Source organism: Ursus arctos, chromosome X (assembly GCF_023065955.2).
Source record: "Ursus arctos isolate Adak ecotype North America chromosome X, UrsArc2.0, whole genome shotgun sequence".
NCBI lineage: Eukaryota > Metazoa > Chordata > Mammalia > Carnivora > Ursidae > Ursus > Ursus arctos.
The window spans coordinates 78,072,525-78,096,023 of NC_079873.1; the positions used below are offsets into that span (position 1 = coordinate 78,072,525).

The 23,499-nt window shown below is 41.9% G+C and overlaps 1 protein-coding gene across 2 annotated transcripts; it reads right to left on the reverse strand.

Annotated features, from left to right (window-relative positions):
- Positions 1–4,966: 4,966 nt before the first annotated feature.
- On the reverse strand, positions 4,967–23,405 carry TAF7L (TATA-box binding protein associated factor 7 like). 2 transcript variants are annotated; one of them, XM_026483622.4, is made up of 13 exons: positions 23,147–23,405; positions 20,058–20,125; positions 19,168–19,246; positions 17,482–17,615; positions 16,671–16,797; positions 16,369–16,424; positions 12,995–13,036; positions 12,052–12,124; positions 11,602–11,715; positions 10,890–11,171; positions 10,480–10,592; positions 9,261–9,320; positions 4,967–5,823 (listed from the first exon to the last, which is right to left on the reverse strand). In XM_026483622.4, the coding sequence occupies exons 1-13, from the start codon at positions 23,403–23,405 to the stop codon at positions 5,782–5,784; spliced, it is 1,449 nt and encodes a 482-aa protein (XP_026339407.2). In that variant the 3' UTR covers positions 4,967–5,781. The 2 variants fall into 2 exon arrangements, with proteins under 2 accessions (XP_026339407.2, XP_057169888.1); XM_057313905.1 differs by lacking the exons at positions 10,890–11,171; positions 23,147–23,405 and having other exon boundaries at positions 5,729–5,823; positions 20,058–20,123.
- Between the last annotated feature and the right edge of the window lie 94 nt (positions 23,406–23,499).

Sequence of the window (23,499 nt, forward strand, 5' to 3'; positions counted from 1 at the left end):
AAACACAGAGCATGGGCATCCGTCCATGGCGGGGGGAGTAGGGGGCGGAGGGAGGCCATATTTGTAGGGGCCTAGTTTGTGGGCAGGAATGGGATAGAAGAAATTTGCTATAGGTCAGGGAGCTCAGGGTCTTTGAGGCATATCCTGCCTCAGCCTTAGGAGGGCAGATGTTATGAAACAATCTTTTACCCTGGAAGTCCTAGAAAACCCTTTCCGTAACCCCCCACCTCACCCAAGAGATCTTGGGCTGCTGAGGGCCTGTGGCAGCTGCGGCGGGCTAGGCATGGTAGGGAAGATGTAGATCTTGCTATGTAGGATTTGTGCTGTAGGTGGACCGAAGCAGCAGGTTAAGGGTTGAATTCTCACTAATGGGGCCGCTGACACTTTGTGTGCGGTCCTGTGTGTACTATCACTCAAGGGTCCAGTGACAGTCACTGCAGCATGTGTGGGCAGTTTGCCCGCAGTGAGGTAAATGGGTCCTTGGGTGCCATGAAGCCAAATCAGGGTGAGATTTACTGAGATGTGTTGCATGTTGTGAGGCATCTGTTATGTACCGTGTCTCCTAGAGGTATTTTGTGTGTGTGGGTGGTGCTGCATTCAATTACGGCTCTGTGCTGGAGGAGTGGTAAAGGGAGTTCCTGGGGACGCAGCCTAAAGAAAACCTCTGACTTGTGAGATCAGCATCGGGGCGAAGGACTGTGAGTGTTTGCTGGGGTGGTTGTCAAATTGTATCAGGCAACAGGATTGGGAGGCGATTGATTCTCGACAGAATCTGCAGAGGCCAAAAAGCTGTTACGAGGGTGCGTCTGCTCTGAGTGAGAGCAGAGTGGGGTCATGTTGACTGGGAACTTGTCAGAGAAGGCTGACTGGCTGTAGATCAAGCTATCTGGTGTACGGTTCCCTGAGGAGGGCCCTACCCGGGAGGACACGTGCCCTCCCCTCCAGGATGGTAAGGCTGAAATCAAAGCTCTCGAGTGCCCATTTCCTTCAAGGCCCAAACTTTGGAAGTATTTCCCTGTAGAGAAACCTGTTTTGAGTTTCTTGTGCTCCAGGAACGGGGCTGGCAGGCCACAGTAATGAGAAACCATGAGGTCAGGCAGAGGCCAATGCTGGGAGATGTTTTCCCTCCAGGTTAATTTTAAGGAACACCCGTGCTGCCTGAGGTGTGTGTTGGGGATCTGGGCTCCATGCCCAGCTTCATGCTAGAACATTCCTTGAGCACGCATTCTCAATGGCCGACTCGTGGCCTCTGACACCGTTTCAGGCCAAGAATCTCATTAAAGTTCCCTTGACATGGGTGACAGCTAGTCAAGAAAGTTAAGCTGCCTAAAGATAAACAGTCCTGGGGGAGAGACTGGGGCCCCTGCCCTAGGGCTGTGGAGACTTAGCTGCTCAGCTGGGCAGCTCTATCTCCAGGCCTCCCTGCCAAACTCTGGCCCTGGGAACAAAAGAATACTTCAGCTCCTTCTTACTCTTTTAACACCACTGGCTGTGGGAGAGGGAAAGGCTCAAGGCCAGGGCTCAGCTCCCAGCCTCCTTCTCCTCCCACAGCTGCTGCATTTGGGGGGGACCTGCCGAATGTCCTTGCTGTCCCCAGGGTATTGAGGCCAGAGTGGGGCCTGCTCTGCTGCTTGCTGGCTGTAAGAACTGGTCTCAGAAATGGAAGCTGGAGAAGGGATCCAGGGGAGGGGGAGGTGGCAAGGGTGGCACACAAGTCTAGGAAAGTTTGGGACAAAGGGGTGGGGCTGGGAACAAACTGGTTAACTTTGATTGCCACTCACCGTGGTGCTTTTCCCCTTTCCCTGGAATTCTGCTTTGAAAAGAATAAATTTGTATTTGTTTACTTTGTTTCTTCTGGTTATACTCTGACTCTGATATCCCACATCCTTCCCTTATTTGGGTGTGGGAAGAGAGGGTAGGCCAAGAAGCCACAGGAATACTACAAAACATAGGCTTCCAGATGAGTTCAACACCGCTGGATGAAAATAAAAGAAGAAAAAGAAGAAAGAAAGAAGGAAGGAAAGAAAGAAAGAAAGAAAGAAAGAAAGAAAGAAAGAAAGAAAGAAAGAAAGAAAGAAAGAAAGAAAGAAAAAAGAAAAAAAAGGAAAAGGAAAGGAAAGGAAAGAAAGAAAAGAAAAGAAAGAAAAGAGAAAAGAAAAGAAGAAAAGAAAAGAAAAGAAAAGAAAAAAAGAAAAGAAAAGAAAAGAAAAGAAAAGAAAAGAAAAGAAACCCACCTGCGCTAGCCCCATCCACTATTGTTAGCTGGATTGGTTGCCTCTCAAGGTCCCACACAAATTAGCCAGTTATCCCCTCCTGGGAGGAACTCTCTACAGCAATGCTACTTAAATACCATCCTCATCAATCTGAGGGATTTTTCACCAGCCTGAAGCAATATGAGAAAAATCAGGACAATGCAGTGAGTTTCCATAGGGTTACATTTATTCAATTTAAAGGTCTGTCTTTTATTATGGGTATATATATTTGTTTGGAGTGTTAAAATGTCCCTGTAACTATGGCGATAAAACTATGAAAATAGTTTTTTTTTAAATGTCATTTTCTGGCAAAATAAAACCCTGTGAGTCCCTCTTCCCCACGACCATTTTTTTCCTCTCACCAATCTATAACAACAGCACTGTGCAATGAAACATACTGCAAGCCATATACACAAATTTTCTAGAGCCAAATTAAAAAAAAATAAACCGGTGAAATTAATTTTAACATTTAACCCAGTATATCCAAAACATCATTTCAACGTGTTATCAGTATAAAACAATTATTGAGATACTTTGTATTCCTTTTTTTTTTTCACTTAGTCTTAGAAATTGTCAAGCAGGCTGACAGATTCAGCTGGAACAAAACAAAACAAGAAGCCCACATAGATCCAGACGATTTATTACTCATAGAGACAGCAAAAGCAAGATCAGCCATGGTAGCACCTCCCTGCATCCCTTGTCTCACAGGATGACACTGAAACGAAAGGGGCCTGAGGACACGCAGCATGAATGGTGGGACACCCTATTGCTGAGTGGCCAATTCCACACTGCAGCTAAGCGGTTTTATGACCTTTACCCTGTACCCTTTGCGGGTGGTGTGGCAGGCTGAAAGGTCTGCACCTCACCCGAATGAGGGAGGCAGATGAGAAACTGCCTCCCAGAAGCTTCCCTCGAGATACGGAGGTGAGAAATGGTCTTGTAGCAACTTCTCATGAGACTGCCTATCTTCCCGTGTTCCAGGAGGATCACAGGGCATTCTGCCAAGGCCTGGGGCAGCCTGCCGTGGAGGCTTGCCTGCGTGGCCTGGGTTTATAGTGCAAGGTCGGCAGGGTCCCAGCCTGGAGCAGCTGTGTGTATTTTACATGTACTGCACGTCTCAGTTTGAGCTAGCCAAATAGGGCTCGAAGCCCACATGTGGCTGGTGGATACCATATTGGCCAGGCAGGTCTGTAACTGCAAAATTCAGAATCACAGGACTGTAGAAAAAGAAAACTTCATGAGGTAACGCGCGTGTGTGTGTGTGTGTGTGTGTGTGTGTGTGTGTGTGTGTTGAGGTAAGGTGGGGAGTCAGGACGGCAATAAGCGTTGGGTGACTGGAGGGCAGTGGTGAAACAGTTACCCTGGGTTACAGTGAGATGGGGCAGCAGAAGGAATGGAAGGTCACTGCCGACGTGTGGATTTGCCCTTGCCCCTTTGCTGTTGTCTTCCCTTCCATCCAGTCTCTCGGCAGCACAGTTCTGGCTGCTCTTGGGCTATGGTATTGGACAGAGGCTAAAGTAGGGCTCTTCTACCTCTCCCACCTCTAGGGGCCACCTGTGGCATATATGCCGCCCTCGCTAGCCTCAGTCTTTCCAGCTATGTCCCGAAGGTGCTTTCTATCTCTTCCTGCTCTAGTCCTCTGCCTTTCTTCATCTGGAAAGGCTTGTCTTCTTTTCAAACCTTGCTTCTTCCCCCACACCTTCTGCCTCTGATACTCAATTCCTTTCCCCCACTCTCCTTCTCATCTTTTAAAGCCTGGGTTTCTGAAAAAAAAATTTTTTTTTGAGAGAGAGAGAGAGAGAGAAAGAGAGAGAGAGAGAGGGAGAGACCACGAGAGCACAGGGAAATGGGCAGAGGGAGAATCCCAAGTAGGTTCCACAGCCAGTGCAGTCGTGATCCCACGACACTGACACCATGACCTGAGCCAAAACCAAGAGTCAGACACCCAAACAACCGAGCCACCCAGACATTCCTGAAAAAAAAAATGTTTTTTTTTATCCTCTTGTTTTTCAAGCTGTCCTCTATCTTCTCTCCTAAACTTATCTTCATTTCATTTGCCCTTAACATGTCTAGGTCCCTTAGTCCCACTTCTTCCCTGCATCTGCCCCCAACATTCTTTCCGTCTTCCATCCTCCTCCACAGGTCCTGCCCATACATATTGACCTGCTCTTCACTGTTCCTGACTTATTAACTTCAATTTGGAACGCGAGCACTAAAAGTGGCACAGAAAACTTGGGAGTACATTTCCTAGACTGCACTGACTCCATCAATTGGGACCAGACCTGGTTCTAGCCAGACTGCTTCCAGAAAACCCTCAGATGCCTCTTGGTCATAAACATTATCACTCTTGATTTCCAGATGAGAAAATAACAGAGCCTCTAGGAGGTGTAGGGACTCGTCCAAGGTGAAAGGCAGAACCAAGATTCTAACCTTGTGTTCTTTCTACTACAATGTAATTGGATGCGAATACTGGAGCTGCCATTTTTATCACTTCTCTATACGCTTTCTCGAAATCCCAGTGCTATATGGTTGATAGGAGACGATTGGCTTAGTTCATTAGGAGTTATCCCAAGGGCTCTTTAGAAGGATGCCCCAGTACTGACACCATCTTCTGTCATTTCCTAATGGTAGAGTTTATTGCCTGTCTCTCCGGTTTCCTTTTGGATAGGAGTGCACTCATCATGGAAGCAGTTTAATAAAGTGACAGCAATCCATTTAAAATGAGAAATTCATTTATTGTTTAAAGAACACAGACCAGAAAACTTAAACAATACAGCAGAAAAAAACAAACCCACCCAGGGTTTTTAAGGGAGTCTTCACAGGCATCACAGGCGTCTGATCTTTCCTAACCTCTTCTGGCAGGGGTTAGGATGAAGAGGCTCAGAATAAGAATAACAGCTCAGAATTTCGTCTCTGCTCTAACTATTCTCTTAGCTGGCAAATAATAACCAGAGACAGTTCTAAAAATGCAACAGAACAAAGACAGCAGCAGCAAGAAATCATCCCTGAGCAGGAAAGCAGCTCCTATTACCTTAACAGAGACAGGACACAACCTAGCGTTAACTGCTGCGAGGTAGGCACTTAATTCACGGTGGCAGGTCCTAGCCTTTGGTAGAAATGATTCGTTCTACGTTTTAGGAAATATTTAAAATTAACAGGAGAAGGGAACTGGAAAAACATATGCAAACCAAGGCTGTATGGCCTTCAGGTTAGACTATGTGTCTTTGGCAAGCATGGCTGAATCGTCTGATGGCACCAACGACACAGAAGCAGTATAAGCAATTCTCAAATTGGTAAAGAGAAGCAAAGATCCATATTGAGCTGGGTTTTTAGGTCTACTACTTTTTTATATTCTGTCCCTTTCTATGCAACCCAAACTTCGAATTGGACTAGCAAACAAAGGTTCAGATAAACAAATACAAATGACTCAACATAAGGCAATGAAAGGGACAGAAACACGTACAATTCATCCAGTCTTCAGCGGTCTACACAGTGAATCCAAGGTTCGTGGGCCAGGCTGAAGGCTCTCTCACTTCAAAAAATATTTCAATTGTTCCCGTAGGGAAATGAGCTGTAGGGAGAGGCAGAAAAACATGAAAAATTCATCTGAAATCACAAGTTCTGTTACTTGATCTAGAATTTACTTATATGAACCAAAAAGAACTACTGCAACTTGGTATTTATAAAGTTATCTTAGCCTTGCAGTGTTCCAAAGAACAGTGCCACGGTCGAGAATGCACGTGCAATGCTGCGTGCTGTTTTTATTGTGCCAAACTTAGAAAAAGAAGCTCTAAAGTTGAATATGCTTAAAAATGAAATATGTTTGCTGTTAAGACTTTGTGCTTCTGGGAAGAGTGTACAGAGGGATCCCTGTAGCCACACTGGATACACTTAGAAACTGAGCCAAAGACCTGACCAACCAGGAGCCTGATGTTCTGCCTCTTTTGATTCTTTCTAAGTCAGAAGTCCTGAACACTTTGTGGCATAGGATTTAATTTTTTTTTTTTTACTTGAAGTGGCCAAGTGGCCAATAACATGAAGAGAGGTGTACTATCTTTGGGACAAAGATCGTTTCTGAGTATTATTCAATTTAGGTCCTCCATACCAGTGTAGATTTCCGTTCTGTGAAATGAAACGAATGGAACATTATAAAATGATTCTATGCTGCACATCGCCTACCGAATTGCTAGAATTGCTTACTACGGTAATTTAGAGGCTCTTTACACTCAGACGCTGACATGATTACAACCACTGACTGTTCCAGTTCTTTCTCCTTTGTGGGCTCTTTCTTGCAGCACGCCCAGGTTCAGACTTCTTGCTAAACAGTCAAGCTGGCAAACTCATCTATCCCTACAGCTTCAGTGATCATTTCTCTGCATGAACCAACCTCTACTCTCCCATTTTCCAAACTGCTTCCAATGCACCGTGCTTCCAATTTAGCTCATCACCTTCTGCACCCCCTGCCCCCAATAATTCCCTTCCTGTTGTCTTCTGTGAGTGGCATACCATTTTCCCCAGCCAGTCAGGCTTTTGACTCCTTCCTCTTCGTTCTCCTTTTTGCCCCATAAATCCAATCGAGCGTTAAGCTCTGATTCCTTCTATCACTTGGATCTTCCTCTAGTCTCTCTCGACTCCAATTTCTCCTGCTTACTGCTGGCAGAGAAACTTCCTGAGTTACTCCCCAGGCAGAAAAGCTTTGATGGCTCCTTATGCCCTACACCAAAAATCTCAACTCTAGCCTGCCAACAGCCCCTCTGAGCCATTGTGCTTTCCGCATAGCATGCCCTCCTTTCCCTATATCCTTATTGAACCCTACCCACCTTTGAAGGCGCCAGCCAAACACCATTTCTCCATGAAATCTTTCCCTAATCTCTATGGACAAAAGTGAGCCCTCGTTCCTTTAAATTCCTGTTCCTCTCATGGCTCTCTCCCCAGATGGAGGCAGAGACTGGGTTGTAAGTATTTTGTAGCTCCCTGCAGAACCTAGCATAAGGCAGGCACCCATCTACACTGACTAAATGAGCTAACATAAAGGACTGTGAGTGAATTAAGTTTGCGGCTACATTTCTGTGTTGAAAATAGCACTTCCCCAATACTATTTACGTGGGTGAAAACAAAGACGTTTGGTGGGTGCTAAAGCAATTTGGCACTAATTGTTCACATGGTTGTTTATAAGCAGTACTTGGTTAAGTGATCTGCTGAGGGGAAGGGAATATACAGAAGAATTCCCCTCACCTTGCTGATACGAGGAATGGGGATGAGGGATGGTGTCTCTATCTTAAGAGGCCCATGCTAAGCCCATCAGCATATGACCTCCAGTTCCTTTAAAACTGTTACCCTCAATTTCTTAGGGCTGAAGTCAGCATGCATTTTCTGTACAGCTACTTGACCCTCACTTATCCCACATTACCCTCTTCTCTTCTCAGTCTGCTCTCTTGTGGCTTTAAATAATACAGTTGTTCAAGTTAGAAATCTGGCATGCATCCTTAACACTTCCTTCAACACCCACTAATTGACCCAAGTCCCATCAATTCTATTTTTAAAATACGTTCTCTCATATATGAATATTTGTGGTGGCATTAGTCATGATAGCTAAAAAGGGGAAACCACCCAAATGTCCATCGATGGATGAATGGATAAACAAAACATGGTGTGTATGATATGGTATGTATACACACACACACACACACACAATGGAATATTAGAATATTATTCACCCACAAAATGGAATAAACTACTGATAACATGCCACGGCATCAATTAACTTTAAAAACATTATGCTAAGTGAAAGAACCAGATACAAAAGACTACATATTATGTGTTTCCTTTTAGATAAAATAAGCAGAATAGGGAAAGTAGATGAGTAGAAAGTACATCCGTGGTTGCCTAGGTCCGGCAGGTGGGAGGAATCCAGAAAAAATGGGGAGTGACTGCTAATGAGTACGGGTTTCTTTCTGGGGTGATGACAATGTTCTAAAACTGACTGTGGTGATGGCTGCACAATTCTGCGAATATACTAAAGGCCACTGCACTGTACAATTTACATGTGCGATATGTGAGTTATATCTCAACAAAGCTGTCATAAAAACGTTTTCATTGCAGTTAAAAAACATTATATTCTTCCCATATCCACACCCACCACCTTAGTTCAAGTTGTCATCACCTCTTATTAGACCACCACACAGCCTCCTAAGTGGCCTCCCTGCTTCTAGTCCTGCCCCCCTATAATCCATTCTCCTGATAATAATCAGGGTGATCTTTAAAAAGCTTAAATTAAATGTGACCCTCCTATCGCGTCTCCGCCTTTTGGCTGGATCAAGTGTGAATGTGACTCTCCTGCTTAAAACTTCATGGGTTTCCCAGCGCACTTTAACACGAGAACCCATCCCCCTTACTCTGGCCTGCAAGGGACCATACGCTATGGCCTCTGCCTACTCCTGCAGCCTTATGTTAAGTCACTCTCTTCCTTGCTTTAAATACTCCAGAGGCCAAGTTCTTTCCCAATGCGGGACCTGGCATATGCTCCATCCAAGAGGCTCTCCATTCCCTCTTCACCTGGACTTATCCTGTAGGTCAGAGCTGAAATATCACTTCCTCAGAAAGGCCGATCATTGTAATTTAATTTAATTTAATTCACAACTCTTTTTATTCAAATAGCATCGTTGATTTTTTTCCTCCTTCACAGCACTTCTTCGCAATTTGCACGTTCAGATTTGTATGATAATTTGTTCACTGCCAGTCTTCCGTGCTAGACAGTTAGCTCCATGAGGACAAGCTCTCTTGTCTTATTCAACACTGTATGTACATCTTGTGCTTTTCACTTCATAGGCATTTGTATCTGTTGAACGAGTGAATTTTCACAAAAAAACTCGTTCCAACCTGCTACCCTAATTTAGAAGATTTGGCCACTACTACTCCTGTGAAAGGAACAACCAGAAATGACCCTGGGGGTGGGGGGGAGTCTTTGTATCAAATGTTTCCCGGTTGATTTGAAAACACACTTCTCACCTGCTCATTTTTTTGTATTTCCTGTAACTTAAGCTGCTCCAGCACAGACTGTAAGTGACTCTGGAAAACAAATTGTATAAATGATGAATGCTGAGTCTCAAGGGAAAAGAGAACCAAGTGAGACAAAGAGTTTGGCAAATAATTTGATAAGAAAACGGTCAGTTGCAACAAAAGAGCACTCTTTTTAGAGGATTTAGAGTCTAAAAACTGTATCCCCCAACTACAAATTTCATTTTATAACTCTACACACAGCATTTTTTTTCTTGCCCTAAAATAAGTGGTTGGAATGCCTTCATGTTACCTTTTTCTAGTTTTAGCACAAATCCTTTGACTGTGGTGAACTATTTAAAAAGCTGGCTTGGAGTTTGATGCTGACTTATTCATTTCCCTGTGCTAGGGCAGAATATTACTGTTCCTAACTAGGACTTCCTGCAACATCATAATAACACCATACTGTATCTTCCGGAGTGTGTCCACATCCATCATTTCACTTCGTTATTTTAAAGGACAACACTCTAAATAGGTATAGTTCTGTGTCGCATTGCTCCATTTTGATGACTACAGTTCTCCAGAAAATGAAACCTGGCAAGGAATTTTCCAGGTGCTTCAGAATTTTCCTCACTATAAAAAAAGGATGTGAACATGGCCTAAACATACATTTTCCTTTGGTTGAAATGTGTATTAACAAAAATAAAGCAAGATATTTACTCTTGTTCAGGCAGGCATCATAACATTTAAAAATGAATTTAGTTAATTTTCTTTCACTGCAATGAATACATTTTGGTACAAACAACAGGATTCAATCCATGTCTTACCACTTACTGTGGTCCTTGGTAACTCACTTAACCTCTCTGAATTTTCAATTCCTTATCTATAAAATAGGACTAGTGACAGTACCTGTATTTCAGGAATGTGAGGATGAAATGAGATGATATGTGGAAAATGGTTAGCTCTTTATGTGCCTTGCACATAACAAATGTTCAATATTGGTGATTATAGCTCAGGTCTCCTGGTCTCTTCCCAAAACTGCTTGTGTGAGATGATCAAAATTACTCAGGTAAAAGGACTGGGGCTATGTTTTATGAGGGGTTTCTAAGAGGTTGTTATGGTGTGCAAACGAGTAAGAATGCTGCACAGAGACAACATGAGTCGAAACACAAAGACGGGATTCTGAAAGTGAGATTTCAAGATACCTTTATCGCAGCTGACAAGAATTTACCTTGAGCGTCAGGTTTTCCACTTTCATTATGAGATCCCTCTGTCTTTGTGCTTTGCATCGAATCTCTTGGAGCTTTTTCTCCATGTAATGAATTTGCTTCTGAATATCCATGACTAACAGAGATAGACAGAGATTTGATTAAACATAGCGGATCGAGATCACAATCAACTAAGCCTCCACTACACATCTCAGCAATAACTTCTCAAACTTAGCATTGCATCTAATGTGTGTTTATATATACAACTAATGAATCATCGAGCCTTACATCGAAAACCGGGGATGTACTGTATGGTGACTAACATAATATAATAAAAAATCATTATAAAAAAAAAATAATGTGTGTTTAGAGTCAGTCTTCAGCACTGCCACCCACTCTGTCCCGCCCCCTTGGTTTTTCCTCTATAACTTACCTATTGAACTGGCTCCTTCCTTTGCCTCATACTGGCCAGACGCCGAGAACCTGGCCTGTAGCTCCCTTTCCAGGTTCTCTTCATAATCATCTTCCTCCTCTTCCACAACTTCGTACTCATCATCATAGTCATCCTCTTCATCCTCCTCGTCCTCGTCCTCGTCCTCCTCCTCGTCCTCGTCCTCGTCCTCATCCTCATCCTCCTCATCCTCATCCTCATCCTCATCCTCATCATCACTGTTACTGCTAGAATCACTGAACACCTCCCGGAGCATACTGTATTCTATTGGTTTAAAAGGAAGAGGAAGATGAAACTATATGAATCTCCAAAGGACTCCCACTCTAGCCGCAGTTATTCTCCCTCCCCGCAAATTCACCAGGCAACCAACGAATTTTATGAATGATTTTCTTGAAGGAAGATTATTCCCTTCCTAGAACAATGACGGGAAATGCAAAACACTAACCTTCATTCCTGTGTTCAATGATCAAGACATTTAGAGTATCTAAGGGCCCATAGGAATTTAGGATACTCGGGATGAATGGGAGATTAGAACAGCAATCTAAAACCCCTGACGCACTCAGGGACCAATAAGAGGAAAGAAGGGCAAAGGACTCCTTTTTCTGTGATTGGCCTGTGAGTCTAGAGAGACTGGCCTTTCACACAGTCAACACCTGCCCTCTCTGAAGCTCTGGTTTTGCCTTTATAAACATACCTGATGAGATATGATCCTGCTTATAGTCACTCATTCCTGGGGATATTGCAAAGCCTGGGATAGAGCCCTGACTCTCTATTTCCTTGGTTTCATCTTCAGCAATGACTTCCCATCCTGAAAGGTGGGTCAGTTAAGGAACAAGCAGAAAGAAAGGAGAAGGCACAGTTGAAAGGGAAGAGGCTCTCTGGCCGAAAATGCTACTTAATTTAGTCCAACTTCAGGCTGTTTGTATCTGAATTCCTAGTATGAAGAAGTACCTTATATTGAGGTACACAAGTAAATACATTTCTATGATGTGAATTTACTGTTCCTAGCTAGAAAGTAACATTTCCAAAAACCTTAAGCTCTATACATCAAAATTTGCACACAAATACCAGAAGTGAGGGCTTGTCAGCAAGTACATATGGGGTGGAACAGATCACACAGAAAATATTTAGTATAAAAGGATACGAGCACTGACAGCTTCAGCATCTGAACACAGGAGTCTTTTCACTTCCTTTTCCACATCAGGAGATTCAATGTACTGAACCAAAGTGGGGGAAGGGGGAATACCAGTAAGGTCATTTAACACCCTGTGTTTTGCAGGAATGCCCTTTTCCTACATACAAATGAATTCAAATAATTAGGCCTCTTTAATATGCATACAACCAAATTTCAACTTTAAATAATGCTATTTACGAAGGAATCTTTGACCAGGGTCTAGGTTTTTGTACGTTAAGCTTATTTTTTCCCCCATTCAAGCAAATTACTTGAGACATTTAATCTTTTCAATCTGCAACTCTGTGTTAAAGACCTCTCTCAGAGGCACAGCCCATAGGGCTCAGTTATTAATTATTTGCCCGGACCCATATTGACAAAGAACTACAATTCCTTATTTGTTATTTAGAAGTAATTTGGTCTAAAGATCCAAAATCCCAGAGTTCACTTCTCCACATCTTTATTATTAAAGATTTTCCTATAAAAACTGGGTCTTAGCTACATGTTCTCCCTTAAATCCAATTTTAGACAATTATCTCCACAGCAACCAATTCGTCATGCCACAAATAGAAATTAGAACTTTGAGGGGGAATAAGCAATTGCAAACAACTGCTGGTAAAAGTGAACCCTGGCTTCCAAGAAATGGCTTTTAAAATAAGTACCAGAGAAAAAAACAGATTAGAATACAGAGTCACCAGCCAAATTGTATCTTTTCCTCTGGGAGTTATCACATATTAAACAATGAATCCATTTTAAGTGAATCAAATTCAGTGTCTGTGTATGGCAGTAGCGGTTAGAGATGAGAAGGCAGGCTTAAAAGTAACCTTTATGATTTCTTTGATTTGCTTGAAAGTAATAACCAATGAAATAAAACACACTAAGGGTAAACAATAAAGTTATATTAGGTTTGCTCTACCTCAGGAAAGCTGATTTCTTCAACTTGTTTGCAATCAGTGAGCTACGAAATAAAACACAATAAACAATGAAGTTATATTACGATTGTTCTACTTCACTAAAGCTTAAAGAATTCTAAAATTATTCTTAACTTAGTTTTACGTTTAGTAGGCACGCAGTAAATGCTGTTGACTGACAGTATAAAAGCCAAGGCGACTGTGTTCATAGAATGAGAGATTCAACGCAGTAAAGCTGTCAATTCCCCCCAAATTGATCTATATATAGGTTTAATGCAATTCCTATCAAAATTCCAACAAGGTTTTTTATAGACATAGAAAACTTTTTCTAAGCTTCAAACATGCTCTAAAATTCATGTGGAGAGGTAAAGGCTCTAGAATGGCTAAAACAACCTTGACAAAGAAAAATAAGGAAGCTTTCCTGATTTCAAGACTTACATAGCTACACTGTGATATCAGTAGAAGGATCAACATATAGATCAATGGAACAGAATAGGGAACCCAGAAACAGACACACACATATAGGCTCAAGTGATTTTTGACAAGGTGTAAAAGCAATACAATGGAGGAAGGATAGTCTTTTTAACAAATGGTGTGGGAGCAACTGGACATGCAAAATGTAAAAAAAAAAAAAAAAAAAAAAAAAAAAAAAAAACCTTGAACTAGGGGTTTCTGGGCGGCTCGGTCGGTTAAGCATCTGCCTTCAGGTCAGGTCATAATCTGGGGCGTCCTGCTCAGTGGAGAGTCTGCTTCATCCTCTGCCCCTCCCCCAACTCGTTCTCTCAATCTGTCTCTCTCTCTCTCAAATAAATTTTCAAAAGCTTCAAAAATTAGCTCAAAATGGATTGCAGGCTTAACTGTAAAATGTAAAACTTCAGAAAAAAAGAATAGGAGAAAATCTTCAGGATCTGGGCTAAGCAAAGAGTTCTTAAACTTGATACAAAGGGAATATCCTTAAAAGGAAAAATCAATACATTGGACTTAATCAAACAAAAAACTTTTGCTTTTTGAAAGATCCTGTGGAGAAGATGAAAAGACAAACTATAGGCTAGGAGAAAATATTTTCAAATTTCTACATATCTGACAAAAGACTAGTATTTGGAATATGAAAAGAATTCTTAGAACTCAATAATAAAAAATCCATTTAGAAAATGGGCAAAAGGCATGAACAGACATTTCACTGAAGCGAAATATATGGAGGGCAAAAAAAAAAACATGAGAAGATGTTTGACCCCATTAACCATCAGAGAAATGCATGTTAATACCACAATGAGATCACTACACATCAATCAGAATGGCTAAAATAAAAAATAGTGACAAACACCTAATTCTGGTGAGGATGTAGAGTAACTGGATCACACGTGCACTGCTTGTGGGAATGTACAATGTTAAAGCCACTTTGGAAACAGTAGGGTAGTTTCTTACAAAACTAAACATTCAAGGGGCACCTGGGTGGCTCAGGTGGTTAAGCGTCTGACTCTTGATTTCAGCTCAGGTCAGGATCTCAGGGTTGTAAGATCAAGCCCCACATCGGGCTCTGCACTGGGCATGGAGCCTGCTTAAGATTCTCTCTCACGCGCGGGGCGCCTGGGTGGCATAGCGGTTAAGCGTCTGCCTTCGGCTCAGGGTGTGATCCCGGCGTTGTGGGATCGAGCCCCACATCAGGCTCCTCTGCTATGAGCCTGCTTCTTCCTCTCCCACTCCCCCTGCTTGTGTTCCCTCTCTCGCTGGCTGTCTCTCTCTGTCGAATGAATAAATAAATAAAACCTTTTTAAAAAAAAAAAGATTCTCTCTCTCTCGGGGCGCCCAGGTGGCACAGTCAGTTGAACGTCTGATTCTTGGTTTCGGCTCACGTTGTGGTCTCATGGGTTGGGGGATCGAGCCCAGCATCAGGCTCTGTGCTTAGTGAGGAGCCTGCTTGAGTCTCTCCCTCTCCCTGTGCTCCTCCCCTCTCCACCCGCACGTGCTCTAATAAATAAATCTTAAAAGATTCTCACTCTCCCTCTCCCTCGGCCCCTCCCCCTTCTGAAAACAAAATAAAACTAAACATTCAAGTACCATAGGACCCAGCAATTGCACTCCTGGGCATTTATCCCAAAGATACAAATACTTATGTTCACACAAAAACCTGCTTGCAGCTTTATTTATAATAGTAAAAAACTGAAAACAACTTAGACATCCTCCAATGGGTGAACTGTTCAACAAGCTATGGTACATCTATACGATGGAATACTACTCAGCAATGACAGGAACAAACTATTGATACATGCAACAACTTGCATGGATCTTAAGGTATTATGTTTAGTGGGGGGGGAAAGCCAGTATTAAATGTTACACATTGTATGATTCCATTTATATGACATTCTGAAAATGACAACATTACAGAGATGGAGAACATAACAGTGATGTCCAGGGGTTAGAGACTGAGGGAGTGGGGTAGGAGGGAGATGAGTGTGACTATAGAAGGACCTGGGTGTTCAGTCAGTTGAGCGTCCGACTCTTGGTTTCAGTTCGGGTCATGACCTCAGGGTCTTGAGATCATGCCCCGCCCGTGTCAGGCTCCACACTCAGCGGGGAGTCTGCTCGAAGAATCTCTCCCCCTGCCCCTTTCCTCATTCATTCTCTCTCTTTCAAATAAATAAATAAATCTTTAAAAAATCTTTTTTAAAAAGGGCAAGATGAGGGATCCTTGTGGTAATGGAACTGCATAGTATTTTGACTGTGTGGGTGGATACATGAACATACACATGGGATCAAACTGCACAGAACTAAACACACACACACACACACACACAAGTACAAGTAAAACTGGAGAAATTTGAATAAGATTGGTGAATTGTATAATATCAATTTCCTGTTTGTGATTATGTACTGTAGTTTTGCAAAAAATTACAATGATGAAAACTGGATAAATGGCACGTGGTATCTCTCTTTTATTTCTTACAACAGCATGTGAACCTACAATTATTTCAAAATAAAAAGGTAATTTAAAAAAGAAGAAGCCAAGCCACAATAATCCTGTAGCTTGCCCAAGGTTCTACAAGTCTGAAGTAAGGTTAGGTATATAACCGCAGTTCTCAATTCTCAGGTTCTAGACACGTTCACTTTAAAGCTAGATCTTGCCATTGAAAACTGAAAGCATTAGCAGAAGTTTCAAATTCACGACACATCCAGATCCCTAAATGATCAGGTCTGATTTTTGTTCACTACATAATCCCAATTGCTACCACACAGTGCCTGGCATTTAGCTCACAATAAATCTTTATTGAACATATAAAGGAATGAACAAATTAATCCCCAACTGACTGTCTCCCTTTCCTCCCCACTCATAATCCTCTTCCAATCCACCCAGGAGACACAGAAGTAGCATGCAACTAACCTTTTTTGTAGTTTTGCGGAACCTTTTCTTTCTGACATTCTTAAGTGGTGGAGTAACTAAAATAAATTCAACATGGTGAAATGTATATATGACTGTTGGTAGTCACACATCTATCTGAATTTGATAAAGAGAAAGGTCATGCTATAAGCCCCTGGCTCATGACATGACTTGTTCCTTTAAGAGTGTCTGGATGCCTAATGAACCAAACACCTAAGTGTGGTAACAGGTCCCTGGCTCACAAGTAATTAGGATTCAGCAGATAAATGTAGGCAGCCAAAATGAGCAAGGGGCTGGTGACTTACTGCCATGCTTCCAGACATATTTTTTCTGTCTCTCTTTTTCATTTTTCCTGATTACTTTAAGATCAGTAGAGGTAACTGGTTCTTCCGGAGGAGAGTGGAGATCACCATCAGCAGTGCACACAAGCATCTACATTTAACAAAGATAGAGAAGTTGACTGTGGCCATAGAGCTTGGGTTAGTAATGAATCGTGATCATTTTTACTACCAGAAATCCCGGAGCATAGAAGTAAGGAGAATGTTACTTGGCATTTCCAGGAAACCAAGTATTAATACACATGCACATTCATTTTCTCTGTCTGTCTCGGCAGCATTGTATATGGATTCTGTGTTTTGTTTTTGTTTGTTTGTTTGTTTGTTTGTTTGTTTTCGCTCAAATGCTTACCACTGCAGAGGAAATACGTTAAAAACAAATATATCTTAGCATTTTGATTTAGAAGGCAAACAAGAAATCAACAGTTGAGATGATGAAAAAGAATACAAATCTCCAGAGTTCACAGCATCTGGCTTTAGCAGAAAGTTCAGAAGAAGATCCCAGATCCTCATTTTTTTTTTCAGATGAAAATCATCACAAATGGCAAACACAAACCTTTATTATCTAAAAGCTATTTGGATGAAATTAAGTAGTCAAAAGTTATGGATCAAACACCAAACCAGAGCATGACATTGTATTCCTGTGCAACTGAGCTGGAATTAGAAATGATCAGCAGCCATTCACCAAGAGGGAAGGAGCACTGAAAGAAAGAGAAAAGTAGGGAGAAGGGGATTCCTTGAAGGATGTAAGAGCTAGTAGACTAAGAAAACTTGTCCATACCTGAGAAATATCTGCTGTTTTATAAAAAGTTTTTTTATCAAGAGTTTTCAGGCTTCCAATAACACATGGCAAATCAACCACCTTTGCAGCTAGTGAGACGTCTTCTACCTCAACAACTGCATGACGTCCATCAGCTGAAGAGAGGTAGGAAAAGGTAAAGTTGACATCTTCCCAATGCATTCTTAAGATTCCTAGAGTTTGAGTAATGAAGACTTACGTGGGACAGACTAGTCTTTCAGCAAAACCTACTATTTCTCATAAAGCTAGAATTGTGTATGTAATTAGTAACTTCCCAGAGAAAAGAAGGCAGGGTATATGTTTATGCTACTTGATCAAAAGTAGCTAAATTTCTTTGTAATCATTGTGAACTGAATTAGGATGGAGTGGTAAGTGTTTCATTCTCCTCCTGAAAGGCAAACTACATTCAAACCCGTTCATTTTGACACTATTAGAAGCATGTCATTGCACATGGATATTTTCAAAGGGTCGAGTGAAGGAAGGGTTGATCCCAGAATGGTGCTAGTAAATCTGAAGTTATAATCTCTAATTACCTCCACAAAGATATTATTCTACACAATATCCATATACGGTAGGAATATATATATTCATATACTGACAACCCTGATTCCTGCCCAGATGTCTCAAACATGAATATCCTTTAACACAAGATGATTCAAGTGAAATTGTCTAATAGTAAGTGAAAAAGAAAAATGTAGAATGATGTTGGACATGATCCTTTTTGTGTCTTTAATTCTTTAAAGTAACTTTAAAGATATAGATGATTTAAATGTTGGTATTGTGCATAAAAATTTTGTCTGTAAGTAAACACGAGGAGAAACGATTAATGTTAGTTCTCTTTGGCGTTAACGTGGGGGCACTGCAAAGGAGACGTTCACTCTCCTTTTTGAACTCTTCTGTTTTATTTGAATTTTCTTTTTTTCCCATTTTGTTTATTTATTTATTTTATTATAATAATATTTTTTATTATAGTATGTTAGTCACCATACAGTACATTCCTGGTTTTTGATGTAAAGTTCGATGATTCATTAGTTGCGTATAACACCCAGTGCACCATGCAATACGTGCCCTCCTTACTACCCATCACCAGCCTATCCCATTCCCCCACCCCCTCCTCTCTGAAGCCCTCAGTTTGTTTCTCAGAGTCTATAGTCTCTCATGAATTTTCTAACCATGAACTTGTATTATCTTTTTAAAAATGTTAATAAGGGCTACCTGAGTGATGGTATCATAGACCATTTTAAATTTTCTTCTTTATATACTTCTCTGTATTTAAAATGCCTAATAAATATTATTTAAAAGAGAGGAAGATACGTCTCATCTATAAACAAAGAACAGTATTCATCTGTCATTCCCCTGGACAGTCAGAAATTACAAAGCCTGTATGTAGAAGACAAACAGCAGTATATAAATCACACAGCTGGCCTCCATGTTTTTCCTTACACACACTATAATAATCACCTCAAATTACATAATTTCTACTTCCTTTCCACAATAAGAAGCTATGAAAGTGACTTAAGGCTTCTTAAAGACTTCTTAGAGTCTATCAAGGCAGAGACCATATTCTGTCCTTTGTCCTATCCTTAGTATCTAGTATAGTGTCTGGCACATAGCAATCCCATAATAAATTACTGTTCAATGTATGGTAAACAGATATTAGCTACTTACAAGATAAGTCAATTTTGAGTTTATCCTTCATGGCAACACTTCCAGAATGTATGATCTTCCTGACAGCAGATGCATGTTCCTAAAAAGAAGGGAGGTTGAAAAATCAGAAGGAAGAATTGTCTACTTGGCAACTAATAGAAGAGATATGTCACAGACAGTCTTCCCTTAAATAAAATCTTAAACCTTGCAAATGTTAAGAACGATGCCATGCACCATGACATTCTGTGCACCATGTAAGTCAGGTCAGGATGTCTCAGTGTTGCTTCTTAGTACCGACTGTTAATGCCTTCTTCTAGCTCTACATTCCTGCCTCTCACTGCTGCCCTTCAGTTGTAGTTGCTAAGGAAAGACTTAGCTGCAGTTTACTGGGTATATTAAGTAGCCCTAATTGGGAAAATACCTTTCTGAAACCTGTCGTTAATATAGCTTTCTTAGACTAAATACTACTTGAATGCAGGTATCAAAGGGAGAAGAGACCCTAACACAATGTTAAGAGATGAGCTTCAACAGCCTTGCATGGTGATGAATTTGAGGAAATAGTTATGGTCCCTCTCACTGACCCTTTGGAGGTGACGGAAAGGATTTTAAAGGAGTCTTATCTTGGCTGTCCAGTGAACAGGCTGTCAGCACCTCTGGTAAGTGACTGAATCCCTCACTGTCACAGCCGTTTGCCAGGAAATCAGCCCACATGATAGGCAGCATGCACAGGATGAAAGAAATTCTGCTAAAAGAGTACACACTAGGATAGGACTGTTGAATAGAACGTGATTCCTGGGAAACAAATGTTCTTAGTTTTTATAGCATACCTTAAATAGAAATGCCACAGAAGCCAAGCAGAGCTAATACATATGCACTGAAGATATTTAGTCTGAGATACAAGGGTTTCTTACCGGAGGCAGACGCAATATGAACTGGTTCTCAAGTTCGTGAGGAGGTTCATCCTGGCTTTTACTCATCTCTTTGTTGAGTTCATGAAAGCAAAAACAAAATCGACAGAAAGTGACCAAAAGCTCGTCTTGCTCCCTCTGCTGGCCACTTCTGGTAGCACTGGTTACATTCTACAAGATCTCGCCCATAACCCTCACTGGAATGATGTGTGCACCACTCCGAAGTATCTTATTTGACGTTACTTGATTATTTCTAAAAGTCACCTTATCTCCCCTCCCAACATATGCAGACTTTCCAAGGAGAGCCAAAATTACATGATTACAAATGAAGTAACAGTTGTTATGAAACATGATTTAGTCTTCTTAATGATATTCTTGGACTCTTAGGTAAATTCATCAACTCAGTGGTGGCTACCGAAGCAAACTATATGCCTCTCCAGGGAAGAGCACCAACCAAAGGCCAAATCAACCAAAACCATGTTCTACGATGATTTGAAGAAAACAGCATAATTTTTAATATTTCATTCACCTTAACAGATTGATAGGAATTAAGCCCATGGGAGAGCAGGTAGCTTTTATAACTCTGAAGTTGGTATTAACGGCTCCGAGCTCTTTTGGAGAAAAGTTAGGAGTCCAGTTCTTATGGCTAGGCCAGCTATATGAGTATACTTAAGTTTATGGAATAGACACTTTCTTGAAAGGGTGATATGAAAGATCGGAAAATCCAATTAATCAATTCATTATTAACATTTACTGTGTACATTCTATATGCCAGGCACTGCACTGAGTGCATTAGGTCTATTATTTCATTTAATCTCACAATCACCACTTACTTGAAATACCCCTAAAAGTTATTTAAAGGAATCCTAAGATAGATCCCTTTATTTAAAAAAAAAACCCTTCTATAAAGTGAATAATTTCCTTAACATTCTTTATTTTTATATATAAAATATATATTCTTTATTTTTAAATGCTATTTATATTAAATTATATTATATATGTTATATTAAATGTTATTTAAAAATAACATTCTTTATTTTTAACCTTATTTTCCATCTATTTGGGATATATCTGTAAGTGGTTTGCATGTTGGGTTTTAGGGCTCACACTTCTGAGGAAATTTTTTTCTCAAAAGGTGGAAAGAAAGCAATATACATATATGAAACCTGACAAGGTCTTCTTATGCTCTAAGGATTTTATGCTATACACCAAGTTATAAAATCTTATACCTTAAGTTAGATTAAAATCTCCAGTTAATCATAGCTCCCAATACTCTGCAAACCATTTGAATCTCACTTAATAGCATTGGAACCATTTCTAAAAACACATGCAAGTGAGTCTGAGACCCTATTATGGTGAAATCATTCACCAGTCCTTTAGTATGACTTCAGAAACTACCAGAAAGGCATAGAAAGCAAAAGAGAGGTCAGCAGTGGAAAAGGAGACACCCAGGATGAGGGAGAGATTGATTGTGATAGTCATTTCTTATCTTCCTGCTTCATACTGTTATATACATACATACACACAGATACAGAAACCTAATGTGAACTTAAGGAAAAAAAATGTAATTAAAATAAAGTAAATTAAATAAAAATCCTGGGGCTGGGCACACTGCCTAACAGAACAAAAAGTAGCAAATACAAGGTTGAGGGCAGAAATACAGATTATATGAAGAACTAGCTGCTAAGCAAGATTTTATCAGATCAGAAGTAACTTTTAGATTTTTCAGCAGAACTAAGACTAGGGCGTTTTGTTCATTTCAATGCCTTTCTGGCAACTCCTCTCCTAAGAAAAAAAGAATGTAAGAATCAAAACTATTTCAGAGAAGGTGGACAACCCTAGCTGAAATGAGGTTTAATTATTTGTAAAAAATTGTTACCTTTTACCTTCATTTACCCAATGAACCGGGTGTATCGTATTTCTTTTAAGAAAAAGGCACCCATTTTTTTCAGACAAGCACTCTTTGATAAGTAATTGAACTAACAGGACCGCTCTCCACCATTCACCCCCAGCTCTATCTCATTTCAGTGGAATCAGAATCGGGAATTGAAATATAGCTAGCTGGAGGGTGCCTAACAGCACGCTCCGGGCAGCGCAAGTCAGCACAAGTCTAAATTGGTATTTTCTCTAGTTCATAGCCGCTGGCTGCACTTCGGAGGCAATGACCACTCCATCCTTATCCCAGAGGCACTAAGCTTCCAAGGAAGAGTCCAGCTCCTAGGCTTTGATCCAATTTCGCAGGGAAACCTCCCGCGGGGACCAGGGTCCCCAGCCTTCGCGCCTCGCCGTCCAGGCGGGCTGGGGAGGAAAGCGCGGCGCACGGGAGCCAGGCGCTGAACTGGCCGGGAACCCTCCGACCGCCGGACTCACCCGCTCCTCCGCGGACTCGCGCCAGGACCGGAAAGGCTGCACGGGGGGAACCCGCCTCTCTTCTCTGGGTGGGGGAGCGGGTTCCGGCAAGGGCGTGAGTGGGCTCGCGGGCAGCGGGCGTGGAGGCGGGCTGCGGACCGACGGCGTGGCGACAGGTAGGAGCCGCGCACGCCGCCCCTCCCCGCCTAGCCACGCCTCCTCGGCCGGGGCCGCCCGGACCGGCGGGTGGCCTCGAGGAGGCGGCCGGCTCACCGCGTGCCCGAGCCAGGGAGGCTTGAAAGGCGCGGGGCGCGGAGCGCGGCGGGGACCTTGCTGAGCAAAGCTTCAAAACAAATTCCTTTTACAGGGGGGCGACCTTCGGGGCGGCCGCGGGAGTCTTACCAGTACACAGTGATATATTTGTAAAAGGGGCGGTACCTTCGGTTGCTCCTCGAAGCCGTTAGGTAGGACCGATTTGTTCCATGGCGAGACGACCTCGCCTCGTGACAAATATGCCACCGCGCAAAACCATTAAAGAATGAGAATCCGCGCCCAAACTACTCTAACATAATTAGCTGCTCTCTTCTCCTCAAGAGAGTCACCCTTGTACATCTTTCAGACAGGGACGCAAGTGACTCGGCTTGTTTCTCCTAAAGCGAGTCTCAGTTCAAATAAACTTTTAGCAGTTTGCTCCCCCAAAATATCCTTAACCTGTGAGGAAAAAAAAAAGTAAAGCCACGTACCTTTCCCTTCCGGTAAGTTTTCCTGAGGAGCCGTGGCACCAAGCTGGGTGCAGCTGTCGGCATCAGCTTGGGTGACACGGTCGGCAGGAGTTTCGGTGTCTTGGTAGCTCGCATTTTTGGCGTCCTGGTCGCCGACGGTTCCAGTCCTTTCGTCGACAGAAATTTGGGGATCTCGTGAGCTGGTTACTTCTGATGTTGAAACTGTTGGTGTTGAATCATTTTCTAACGGATCCGGAGGCCGTTGCTCAGGGTGCTCCATGGTCTACCGCTTGAGCTTGTAAAATGGCTTCCTGTATAGTCATGTGACCTTGAAGGTTCCAGAACTTTCATAAAATGATGTCAAAGGTATCCTC